The sequence below is a fragment of the Leptidea sinapis genome, chromosome 26 (assembly GCF_905404315.1).
Source record: "Leptidea sinapis chromosome 26, ilLepSina1.1, whole genome shotgun sequence".
Taxonomy (NCBI): domain Eukaryota; kingdom Metazoa; phylum Arthropoda; class Insecta; order Lepidoptera; family Pieridae; genus Leptidea; species Leptidea sinapis.
In genome coordinates, this window is record NC_066290.1 from 8,243,212 (window position 1) to 8,257,393 (window position 14,182).

The 14,182-nt window shown below is 34.6% G+C and overlaps 1 protein-coding gene across 2 annotated transcripts in view; it reads left to right on the forward strand.

Moving 5' to 3' along the window:
• The window catches only part of LOC126972325 (uncharacterized), a 768,748-nt gene that overhangs the window by 726,407 nt on the left and 28,159 nt on the right, over positions 1–14,182 (forward strand). For both annotated transcript variants that reach the window (XM_050818997.1, XM_050818996.1), the window contains 2 exons: positions 2,505–2,605; positions 5,645–5,791. In XM_050818997.1, coding sequence (XP_050674954.1) covers positions 2,505–2,605; positions 5,645–5,791 — 248 coding nt within the window. The remainder of the gene's footprint in view (positions 1–2,504; positions 2,606–5,644; positions 5,792–14,182) is intronic.

Below are 14,182 nucleotides of genomic sequence, written 5' to 3' on the forward strand. Positions count from 1 at the left end.
GAACAAATTTGGAATCATTTTTTAAATGCAAGATTGCCGCCATGCAATATTATGATTTCAACGATTTTAGTTCCATGTGGCAGAACAATTTCTGAAAGATGCCTATAAGTTGTTTATCATTAGGGTTAGCATTATAACCACTACGCATACGTATAGCTGTTTTTTTTCTCCAAATTAAAAAATAAAAAATATAATCTGAGTTGTGACACTATAACGCCCTGACAGGAATTACATTAATATGAAATGTAGTCTCTTGTTTTGTTAATTCATTCAAATGTAGATGAGCTAAATTTTACATAACTTAGGAGTATTTCTGAAAATGAATTCAAAAATGCAAATCTTTGGGTAAACAGATTTTATTACAGCTATTATGATAACCAAAAACTGGTTCTCTGTATAAGAAGGGGCAAAGGGCAAGTGGCTTACTAGATGCTATAATTATCACCCCCTAGGGACTGCAGTAATACCAAAGGGCTTAGCCAAATTAATATCGTCAAGCTAATCTTCTTCTATTTATTACAATTTGACAATTCGATGTTGGTAACCACGTGCCATGTACTTCCCAAACATTAGGTAGTCCATAGTTAAAACAATTTGTTATTTTAAATTGATATTCCTCACTTCTGAGATTAATTATGCACATTAAATTTGTAGCCAGAATTTATGAACGATGCGAGACTTGAACCCCTCTCGGGTAAAGTCCCAGTTCCAATTGTCGGTATGCCGCATAGTCCAAAAATCTTAGTTTGATTGTTCAACGCTCAGGTTTATTTATTTATTTCAGAAAATCTACAGCACATTATATCTCTTATTAGCTAGGTAATAACGTACAAATCATTGGCCAACAATGGTTTTATATTATACTAGCTGACCTGACCGACGTTGTTCTGTAGATAATAAAAAAATACTGTTTTTTAGGAATTTGCCAATAACATTTCAAAACATCAAGAATTATTTCGTAAAAAACGCTCCCTGCTGTTATAATGACATTATTTCACAGCGGAACTGTCAAACCGTGCGTCACTAAATTCACACAAAACAAATATTAAAAATAAAAATAATTTTGGGTCTCAAATCGAAATAAAAACTATCCTATATCTCAAGTTGGACTAAACTGCACTCCATGAAGTTATCCCCATTAAAATCCGTTCATTAGTTTAGGAGTCCATCGCGGACAAACAACGTTTCACGTAATTTATATGTATTAAGACAAAACAATAAAAAATAATCATAAATTCATAAATAATCTATTCGAGATAAAACAAATATTGCAAAGCGAGAAAGGAAAAAAATGTACGCATAATATCATGTTTTCTGTGTGTATATGTTTGTGCTTGAGGTTGTGACTTCATCTACAAGATCTACTTTAGAGTTGATAACCTGCTCAACCCCAATATTTGTATCTTTTTCTTTACATAATTTGCTAAAGTGAAACTTTTATTACATCGTCTCAAACTTTTTCGTCTGTGTGTTGCATGTCACGTGACGGTCGGGCGGCGCCTATAGTTCACAGCAGCTGACCGCTATTTTGTTTGTTTATTGAGTAAAATATAATATATTACATATAATTTCGATACATATGCTTATACTAGAAATAATGTGGAAAGAAGTTTCACTTTCGTCGTGGTTTCATAAAACCACACAATTGCTTTTCTTATTTTTAAGTCTTTATGGTATGCAATAAAGTGTCTATCTATCTATTTGTATATTAGGAAACTTACTTGAGATGTCGATAACTAACATACCAAGATTTTCAGCTTATGAGGCATGCGGACGATTGGCTTATTCGTAGAGCGCTGGAACGTTACCCGAGAGGCATGGGTTCGAATCCCACTTCGTCCAAAACTTTTAGTATACTTTGTATGTCCTTAGTTAAGGGCAGCGATGAATGATATTTAGTAAACTTTGTGGAGCCGATGGAGGTCTAACATAATTGTTGGCATTTGTTTTGCATATAACTGTTTCATAACTAACAACCAGATAAACTGGATTGATTTATATATTATTAGTTTACTTTCTGTGGCCAGACACACTAACGGCCGTCCCAATATACTATCTACAGATAGAGATAAATTACTACCTTCTACTGTCAGTAATTACCTGTCAATAATCTGAAGCTGTCCCAATATACTCGATAAGTCATTCTTATCGCTTATATTGGGACGCTTGAATTGAAATTTCCATAGACTTCTATCGCTGGTAAGCTATACGTTGTCCCATTGACAGACAGCGTGTACGGATAAGGTTATAAGAGTTACCATCGAGAAGTTTATTGGGACAGAAAAGTCAACGATAGTTACGAAATTTATCTCAAGTAAGAGATAGACTGAATATTGGGAACGGCCGTAAAACCATATTTGTTTATAATTAAAAAGTAAGATGTGTTGATTAGTTAGTTAAATATTATTATAAGTTAGTTAAGTAAATATTGTATTACTTTCATAAATAAATTTTGTAAAAAGGGTTCGCCTGTATATGATAAATAAATAAATATATTGTTCTAGATGTGGGTACTCCCGAAGGATCGTCGGGTTCAGAACCAGACAACAGTCTTCGGGCAGCATCTCGGTCACCGGCAACGTCACGCATTTCCGTGCTCTCTGATGTGAGTTTCAGACTTTTATACCAGTAAGACTTTTTTGCAAGATGCTGGCTAGATGGCGTCAGCGCCTTTTTGTGCCATCAAGAATACAGTATCTATATGTTTCGCTTAGTATCAGAATACTGGGTCTCGAAATCACGAGCGATTGCTAATTCCTCGGTCATCTGGAAGGCTAAACCAAATTGGATTCGATGAAACTGGGCGCTAAGTAGAACAGGGCAATACTTCACCGACTTACATTCTAGCGCTCTACAATGCGAAGGCCACATATGGCGTGTCATCTCTGGCTTGGCGCAGCCCAGGATCAGTTTGAACCATTTGACCGCGTGCAACGAAGATCTACTTGAATTGTCTGTGATCTAGTTCTCTGTAAACGGCTAGATCAATTGGCGTTGCGTAGAGACGTCGTTTCATTGTGTGTTTTCTACCGCATTTATCACGGGGAGTGTTCCAAAGAGCTGTTCGATCTGATCCTTGCCGCCGAATTCCACCTTCGGTGTGTGTATTTTCTGGACGGTGTGGTTTTCAAAGAACTTACTTCTATGTTCGACCAAACTGTTAAATAAGCTTCCTTGTGCGGTTTATAGGACGATACAACATGGGGGGTACCTTTAAAAAGATCGCGGACACCTTTCTAAAAGCCCGACAACGTTCCTGTTATTCCTCTGGTATTGCAAGAGAATGTAGGCGGCGGTGATGAGTTAACATCAGGAAACCCCTGTCCTCCACTTTGATAAAAAAAGCAGTAATTTTCACGCATTATTTTGTTTCGTATAATTGTATAAATATTTTATAAATTGATATAACTTTAAAGTTGAACTTTTCCGAAGTGGTTGTAAATGGTATAACTTTAATATTCGTGTGTAAAAATTTAATGTAACAGTCAATACTTCATTGATCTTACAATGAACACCTTCCGATGTCTAAAAAAGCAATAAAACACTGGAAAATGTTGAAATAAGTATGAATACTAGACGTAATATAATACCTTGCATTGTATGCCCCGTAAATTACTATCCAATGCGAACTTCACACTTCCTTCACCATTGCAATTATTTTACTTGTAGTATGAACGTGTTTCGCATCCAATATCTCCGTGGAACCGAACTAAAGTATACTGAATCTAGCGGTGCACCAATGAATGTCGCGCTATTTATTCTGCTCCGTCTATAAATTGTCTTCCATTCAACTGAACTTGTTGTATTGGTACATAACGGACGTTATTGTTAGAAAATATAATTTTAAATTTTCTAATAAAATAGATAATATACTTTGTTATATTAAACAGTTGTTCTTAATTTTATTAGTTCTAAAGCAATATTCCTGTGTTGGGTATACGACGACATCATTTTCATAACTCAAATTCAATTTTTATTAAAAATTAGATATGATATCACTTATTGAAAGTCATTCCATTCCCAATCTGTGGTATCATTAAGAAAGTCATTTATGTTATAGTAACCTTCACCACATAAAAGTCTTATACAATTCATTTGAATTTCGTAATGTATTTGTTTTGAACATTTTCTAGGATCTTGTTGCATATACATCGCCTCACAAATGACTTACTTACTTGACTTAGCCTAATAGTAGGCATTATAAGTTTATAAATTTGTATATCGGTATGGTGGATGACTTCACATCCCACTTTATTTTTTTTAATCATCGAAACGCATCATTATAATAACCATGCTTATTCGACCAATCCTAAAGTGATTAAAAATTAAATTATAAAGTTATCCATCCATAAGTTGTTTGTTAGTTCACGAAACAGACCTTCCGATAATCCACTTTGAGCGTTTTAGCCGTTTTCGAGCAACAATGAGCCTTCACTCCCCAATACAAAACTTTAAATCTCCCCTCTTATTAAAACTTCGTCAGAAAGCGTTCTAACGTTCCCGGTTGATTTGGTACGTCGTATTTTGTTTGTTGTGATCACTGTATTCGCCGTATTCCAGATAAATAAGATACGTAATAGCTTTATGGGTAAATGTATACACTTTTATAATAAAGTCCCAGCCACTGTTCAGGCATTATCTATAAATAAATTTAAATGTTTTATTAAAAAATGGCTCTGTCGTAAATCCTACTACAGCTGAATTCAAAATTTAAATATTTTTATTCAAAACAGGATGTGACATCACTTATTGAAAGTCAAAAGAAACTACCACCCATTCCAAAAGGAATGCCTCAGGCCTGAGAAGAATGGGTGCAACAAACTCAGCGGGCTTTTTTTTTTTCATCCAAAATATGTTTACAAAGTAACATTGTACAATTAAACTTATTATTTAATAGCTTGAGGGCGGTCACTCCATTCCCAATTTGTTGTTCACCTTTACCACACAAACGTTTTTTAACAATTCTTTTGAATAACGTAATACTTTTGTGTTGAACATTTTCTGGGATCTTGTTGTAAAGCATATACATCGCCCCACACAAGACTTACTAACTCGACTTAGCCGAGTAGTAGGCATATAAGCTTATGTCTGTTCCTGGTGTTAACATTATGATCATATCTAAGTAATCCGACAGTCTGGGACTAAATTATGATTATTTTACAGCAATAACAATGTGTACTGTCATTAACAATGTGCATTGTACATTTTATTAAAAAGAGCTCAAAAAAGGAATGCTGGGAGAGTTTCTTGCACCGCTTCTTTTCTCTCAGAGCGCCATTTGTTTCCGAAGCGGTGGTAGTGTTAGTAATGACATCAAAAAGAATTGTAAAGGTATCAACTTTGAGAAAATAAATGCCTTTTATGCCTTTAAATTTACGTTGTATATGTATGTGTCAGTGAGTTTCAACTAATTGCTTATGTAATGGCCGTCAACCGCAGTCAATTGGTTCAAATAAATGCAATAGTTATGGGGGAGGCTCAGAACAATTACGGAGACCAATCACTAACTCCATCAACCCACAAAGGCAGATTTCTGATGAGCAACTCCTAAAGATTTTGTAGACAAGACACAATTCATAATGAAATTGAAATTTTACATTTAAAGCTGCGTTAATTATTTAAATGGATTATTTTGTCGTTACAGACTATTTACTCGTCGGAGAAGTTGAACACGATAAGTTCTAGCGGAAGCGCAAACAAGAGCGGAGAGAGAACCCCGCCATTAACACCGCCAACCATCATGCTACCAGCACGTCCTAAGCCGAAGACCAAATCGAAAAGCCTGAACTCGGTAAGAAATAGAGGCATCAAAATTTAATTTGTAACCAAAATTTATGAAAGAACTTTCTGTCCATGCGCTCTTACCAACCGAGCCAAACGTTCGAGTGATGTACGGATCGTAAATCTTGGTATGTCTTGTTCAACTCTCAGGTTGTTCAGAGAGACATAACATTCTCCTCATCCAATGCGTAATGATCCTCTGTATCATGATCATCATCAGCCGGAAGACGTCCACTGCTGGACAAAGGCCTCCACCAAAAATTTTCACGACGATCGGTCCTGCGCTGCCCTCATCCAACGTACTCCGGCGATCTCTAGATCGCTGATCAACCAGATTCTCTGTATAAATATTTAATAATCGCTGATCAACCGATTCTTAAATGGCTACGAGAAAAAACCTGATCACCAAGCCTCTGTTCATCATCAGACTCACCGTCTGAATTTTGCTTTTCTAATACAAATATTCTTATCCAATGTTAAAGATTTTACCACTTTAGTTAGAAGATACCCCAAATTCCAAATAATATTTATTTATATAATTTAATTGAAATATAATAGAACTAACTAAATAGTAATAAACATATTATAAAAAATTAAAACAAGTCTTAATAATTAAACAAGTCTTTGTGAACTCAATCAAAGTGCATGGAAAGATATCTGTAGGAGAGTAGCAGAACAGTCCTAAAAAAAATGCGGGAATTTTTACTATACAATTGAATTAAGAGTTTATTTCATGAAATGGCATTCTTACTACTTCAGCCAGATCTACACATCGCAAATATGAATCTCTCGGGCCTTAGAAGAAACATGGAAACTTGACTTTTCTGTCATGAAGTAGCATTTTTACCACTCGAGTCAGAATTAAGTCACAGAAATAATATATCAAAGGTTAAAACAACAACAGGGTTGTTGCGGTTAACTTGAGCCTTGTTTGCATTTTCCATGGAAAATGTATTCGTATTGTATAACAGAAAGGTGCTAACACAAAAAAAATACAATTTTCAACTGCTATTCTTAAACTACTCCCGTGCGAGGTTTGGGTCACTAGTAATTATATATATATTGTAAATGTATTTTAAAACTTTATGAATGTTGAACGAAGAAGATGTATTTTATATTAAACCATCAAAACTTTCGTGAGAAATTATAGACATTTTTATGACAATTAGTGACGAGACGAGTAGAACATTGCATTTAAAATACAATGTTTTCACATTAAATTCAAGTGATAAATATAACATAACTCAAAGTTTAATCGGACAGTCATCGCTAACTTTGAATTAGCAAGTCGTAAACAGGAGCTTCAAAAGATGAACAAAATAATTATTGTAGCTCGTAGTCGTATCGCTCCGTTCCCTACGCAACGCCTACGCGGTATCGTAGCATGTTAAAATCATGGGAAAACTTTGCTGTCTTTATTATTTCCCCGCGTCTGTTGTTGTTTGAGTTTCCGATATTCAAGAAACCGAAGGTAGTAATCATCTCTTATATACCGTTCTTGCGTCCGTATGTCCGCATGTATGTCAGCAATATATATCCCATAAGTCACAACAGTTACACATCTTTTATTTGTATCATTATTTCGAGAGAAGAGGAAAATACAGTTACGTATTTACGCTCCGGAACGGGGCGTAATATCTCGGACTCGAGTGTAGACCCCATACCGACTAAAAACCTCCTCTATGCTGTTGGCCCTGAAGGCTTTTACAGCGACATGGGACGTGGGCCGTGGAGGCCGCAAAGACTACGCAACAACAGTCGTGGGGCGTCTCCTAAGGAGACTCGAACCTCGGACCGGCTGTGTGCTTGTGGGAAGGAGAGAGAACGAAAATGAAGATGAAAGATGAAAAGTAGAGAAAAACACACTCGCCGGCGAGTGTGGTGATGTTTTTGTGTAATGTATGTAAGTGTGTATATATGTGTTTATGAATGTTTGTATGTATGTTTGTATGTTTATCATTAGTGTAAATGTTTGTGTGCATGTATGTTTGTGTTTGTGTCTGTTTGTGGAGTGTGTTTGTGATTGTGTAAGTGGTGTAAGTCAGTCCATCAGTCAGTTCGTGTGTGAGTGTGAGTGTAGTGAATGATTACAAGACGAGGACTAACGTCTTGTCGGGTATCAATCGTATCGTAATATCGTCGGCGGGCCGCTGGCCATCGTCAGAGTGACGAGTGCCAGTGGTTTGCAGCGGATGACCGCGCCTACAACCTGCGAAGGCGGTGTGTGCTTGTCTGTGTTGGTGTTTATGTGGGGAGCAGTTACACAGCTGAAGTTTTCACATAGTGTGTTTTATTATTGCCACTATTATTATATAGAACAATCAAATACTAAACACTAAAAAACTTCAACTAAAATTTAAACTAATCATCTTCCTCGACATCTCTGTCTGTGTGTGAAACTGTATCTACGTGTCATAACACAACAGTTGCAAAGCTAAAATTGTCACAAAGTGTGTGTTTCTATTGCCGCTATTATAATAATTAAACCTTAGAACAGAGAAATACTGAGCACCAAAAAACTGAAACTATAATTTAAACTAATTTTCTTCCTCGATTTCTCTGTCTGTGCGTGAAGTTGTGACCATTTTCTTTTACCACTATCCAATCTTGACCATGTAGTGTGGTATTTTATTATTCAATCTATATCGCTCCTTTCTTTTGTTTCTTAAAAACCAAGATATTATAGTTCATGACCATTTTTCGTGTTCCTTGTATGTCCCGTCATTTCCTCTTTAGTATTCTTATGCATACAGTTGCATCATTTATTTTAGTCAGAATCATTTAAATTTCTTTGTTGTTCATAATAATTCTCTGAGTATAGATTTATTAAAAAAAAAAACAATAGAATTTACTTTCCTATTTCTTAAGCCAAAGTATATAAAAAGTATAATAATATATATTGTTCGATGGATCTCCTGCTTTGTGTAGCAGGCTTGCACTTATCCAGGTTTTTATGGCATCCATTAAAAGGTAGGTTTGACTAATCATGACCAGGCTGTTGTGAGTTAAGTGACACTGGCAATAGACAATTCAATTGACCTGAGTATCATAAACATCGGCAAAGAAGCAACCGCAGTGAGGGATAAATTAAATTGCATGAAAATCTTATTGTTAAAAATATACAAAATCTTTTATTTCGCACTTTATATGTACACAGTAACATTTTATGCTGACCTCCACAGTAGGCGTTGCCTGTCTCGTGGGAGAAATAGTAGAATTATCAGACAAATATACAAGCGGCTAGTGACAACAAGCTGATTACTAAAACTTAACTAATCAAATAAAGAAATAAACTAGAAGTAATAACTATTCAAGTATTAATCGTGTGTATGTGTAGGCGAAACTGTGTGTGTTGTGTCTATGTGTATTTGTTAGGATTGTACCTTACGAAGATTTTTGGTTTCCATTTAGGATAGTTGTATTAAATATTACTTTTTTTTTTTTTATGGAATAGGAGGATAAACGAGCGTACGGGTCACCTGGTGTTAAGTGATCACCGCCGCCCACATTCTCTTGCAACACGAGAGGAAACAAGAGCATTGCCGGCCATTAAGGAAGGTGTATGCGCTTTTTTTGAAGGTACCCATGTCGGATCGTCCCGAAAGCACCGCACATATTACTGTGCATAATTACTTATACATAAATTATATGACGAATTAGTTGTCCAAACTTGTCAGGCAAATCTTCGCCTCATTGCGAGAATCTAACCATTGAAGTTCGGCGAGGGCTATCTTTTTTATATATTGACAATTATTAAATAAATATATTTATTATTTAGAGGCATAAAAACTATACATTTTATATATATTTGATTAACTCACAGGGATAGAAAATCGTAGCACTGTGCGCACGGACCGACAAAAATCGCACATAATTCTTACCCAACGGCATCTATAAAGGCATAAAAAGGCATTTATTTTCTCAAAATTGATTCCCTTAGATTACTTTTTGATGTCAATTTTAATATACGACTACCACATCAGAAACAAAAGGCGCTCTGAGAGAAACGCAAGAAGGCGCAAGAAACTCCCCTAGCATTCTTTTTTGCGCTCTTTTTAATAAAATATACAATATTGTACTGTCATTGTTTTTGCTATAAAATAATCATAATCTAGTCCCAGGCTTTCCAATCACTTATATATTCAGCTGTGGAGTACAACAGAGACATTTTTTAATAAAACATTAAAATTTATTTATAGATAATGCCTGAACAGTGGCTGGGACTTTATTATAAAAGTGTATACATTTACCCTTAAAGCCATTATGATGTATCTTATGAAGCTAACTAGAATTAGATACAAGCAATCCCTTAACAATTAAATAACTTAACAACTATAACTTCCATATTTTTTTTGTTCCGCAATATTCGATATGTTACATGTAAGATTTCTGATAATTCGATGACAAAGATTAAATTAAAAAAAAAACTTAGCAACGAATGAATGGGGAGGATTCAATTTATAAACGAATATGCAAATTTATCTAAAATTCTCAAGGCTAGACAATACTATTCAAGTTGCAGAATTATTAATCTCTAACATTTGGGGTGAAAACAAAGAATCCATGGGAATATGGCAAGGTGAGTGCGGAGTTTTATGCAAATATGTGGCATTTAGGTCCAGCGGCAGTGGCTAGCGAAACTCGGGGCTTTATCGTACATTCATCTTTAATATTGGTTAATAATTCAACTGGCAACCCTCCGCTTCTGACCAAAGTAACCCACGTACGTTTTACGTGACTGTACCAGTCTAACAGATTTGTTTCACCTATTTATTCTATCTTTCGTCGCTACTTTATTTTAGTAAAATGTATCTTTTACAACGAACATTTTAGGGAAAAATTAAACTTAAAATACTTTTAAAGGAATGCCTGAGATTATTGAGCTCTTTTCTTCATAATAACATTGAGTTTCTATGATATAATTTTGCATCATTCATTTAACTATTAACATATAAAGACATTAATTTATTTCAAAAAAGTCACAATCAATGTTTTTATTTGCATTAATATGTAAAGTGGATGTTACATTAATAATAATACTAAAGAATGTGTTTGCCATATGTTTATGACGAAAAAAATATTCATATACATAGTCATAATAATCTATCTCTACTTAATATCATAATTTTAATATTTTAATCAAATATAAAATTATATATAAAAAAATATTATTTATTTAATTTAAAAAAAATACATTTTTCATATTTTATAAATGTAATATTTTATACAGTTTAGTAACAAATAGTTTTAATAATTGTATGTTTATCTGTATATTATAATATTAAAGGCACTATCTTCAAAGTTTATCGTAACCTGTTACGATACACAGCCCAAACATGCAAGGGTATTTATAGTTTCATTATCAAATTTAGTCCCTCACCAAAGTATCGGGGGGTACGATCTTGTTTCGTAGTGTCACCTGTTCGTCGCCCCATACACACTTCTTACTCGATTCCAGATCTAACTAGAATCATTCATAATCTTGTTTTAAAGGGTTCTATGACTCGGAATAGCAAGCGTGGGAACTAACAAATTAATGTTAGACATATTTTTTCTTGTTTGTAAGGTGATTTTTATAAAAAGTGTAATTTAAAACGGTTATTCGCTTTTATTTTAGATTCGTGATTTTGAGGGTTCCGTAGCCAAATGGCGAAAAACGGAGCCCTTATAGATTCGTTATGTCTGTCTGTCTGTCCGTGTATGTCACAGCCACTTTTTTCCAAAACTATAGGAACCATAGTATTGAACTTGTTAAGAAGGTGTATTCTGTGAACCGCGTTAACATTTTGACACAAAAATAGAAAAAAAATTTTTTTTTCATCAAACCGTGTATGTATGTGTATGTGTTTGTGGGGCATAGATAGGTCTTCAAGAAAAGCAAAGATTGTTTTGCCTTTCATTTAAATAATTTAATATCATTTTCCTTTCTATAAAACTTTTATATTATGTTACTTGCTGCTACGCAACAGTTCATGGGCGAGTCCGACTCGCACTTGGCCGCTTTTTTTCTTACATTCTAAGTAGCGATATCTATTCCGTTATCGATTAACGGCACCGCCGATTACAGCCGATAACAATTAGGTAATAAAGCGCGTGAAGAATTATAGCCTAAACACATAGTCGGATTTGGTACGCCGAACCATCAGATGGTCTGGTGGGCGTGGGTGGGCGACTTGCACCAAATCGTCCGCCGTCGTAGTCGGTATGGTCCCCATGGAAATAACAATAATTTTGTGCGATGGACATTGCGATATACCATCGAATATGGTCCAGCTACCACACCAAATCCGATCATGTGTCTAGGCCATTAGAAAAGCGTAAAAGTAACCTTACGGATTTATTATTATTATGTTAAGGTTAACTTATTAAGGATTACCTTATTTTACTAACTGAGCTCAGTTGTCTCAATAGCATCTATTCTCACCTACTACTGGATTGAAAACAAAATATTATTTGCCTAACAAATTATCTAGTAATTTAAAAATACTTTTTTTTATAAACAAAAAATCTACCGAAAGTTTAGTAGAATTACTGACTTTATATATCGGTTTATTTAAACACTTATAATTTATTTTTAATTACCATTTTGACTATAATAATATTTTATACCAATAAATATATTTTCCATTAAATTAAATGTTATTAAATATTTTTTTACACTTATCAAGGATATCTCTATTAAAATATTGATAAGTTTTATACATAATGACTTTTCATACAAATACTAAAGGTAAATTGATCGTTATTTATTTTATTATATGTGTACTAATCGTATCGCTGTACCAAATATTGTATAATATTGTCGATATGATTATCTCCAATATTATGTTTCGTTAAATCCCTCATTATAATGGATCCCTGAGATCGCCCGTTGTAAAAATATCTGATCAAATTGAGGGAACCCCAAAAAATAGGTTATCACATAGCGTTTTTTTACAACTAAATAAGCATTTGTATAAAGACGGTTTTATTTGGTGACGAAAAATGTAGCTGACCACAAAATATAGCCACCGGAACGATTTGTGGAAAAATTAAAACAAAATTCTTGTTAAATCTATACTAATATTATAAAGCTGCAGTGTTTGTTTGTTTGTTTGTTTGTTTGAACGCGCTAATCTCTGGTACTACTGGTCCGATTTGAATGATTATTTCAGTGTTGGGTAGTCCATTTATCGAGGAAGGCTATAGGCTATGTTTATTTTTCAAAATTAGGGGTAATAAAATTGCTATTTTGTAACACAAGGTGTAAAATCGAAAACCTATTTTTGCGTGCGCTGCAAAAACTATTGACAATAGAACAAAATGATGTACAGGCTATAATATAGGCAATATTTTATTACTTATAAAACTATCGCGTGAATTATACTTTATATGGCAAAACAACGTTTGCCGGGTCAGCTAGTTATTTATAAATACGTAAGAGCTGGGACGTTATCGCGAACCCACTACACTCACCCTCATGAAGGACCTCCGAACGGTCCGAAACTAGTCGGTACCGACACCGACATAAACGTGAGTAAAGCTGTATTAATTAATAATTTAATAATGACTCACGAAAGTTTTAATAATTTAAAATTCTTCATTTTTACCATTAACCAGACCAGGTTGAGCGCAAATGAGAAGATGTGGCAAAAAATTCATAGCCACTCATTAAGATCTTGTTCACAGGTGAAAAAATGATGATTTTACTTATTATTTTAATTTCAATCTACATAGAAAGTCATGCAAAACCCTGGGCAGTGTGTTCAAGTTGCGAGCAAAGCTCTTTGATGCCACCGCAACTGAATTCTTTGTTTGCCTGCATCGTTCACTGTGCAGAGGATACAAACACGACTCACTAATAAATAGCATTGTCGAATATATTAATTGAAATCAAAATCAAACTCAAACACAAAGCATTACATACATATTTGAGGTTATCAAAACCAAATACTAATCTATACGTACTACATGTAAACTGAAACCGTACTAAAGAGCAATTATCTGCGAATTAGTGTCCCGATATTGATAACATTGATACAGCGACCAATTGCAGGTGAGCTGTGACGGGCACGGTTTAAAGACAATTTAATGGCACAACCGTTGTCATGTATGACTGATGAGAGGTCTGCATATAATGGCCGTGTAAGGGAGGGCTTTATTAAAAGCACTCACTTTGATCGCGGTCATGATTTGACGTCACCTGCAGAAGTAATAAAGGACAGTACAAACACAGGTTCATAATTACCGATGGCGCAGTTTTGTTCAGAACATATTGACAACGGAATGCCTTTGATGAATCCCCGCTGTGAGAGTTTATTATTGGAACTGAAAATGTTTTCACTAAATAGTGGACGGTACAGCACTTTTGTGTGATATCATATAAAGCTCGTAACATTGTGGTTTGATTTCAAATTCAAAT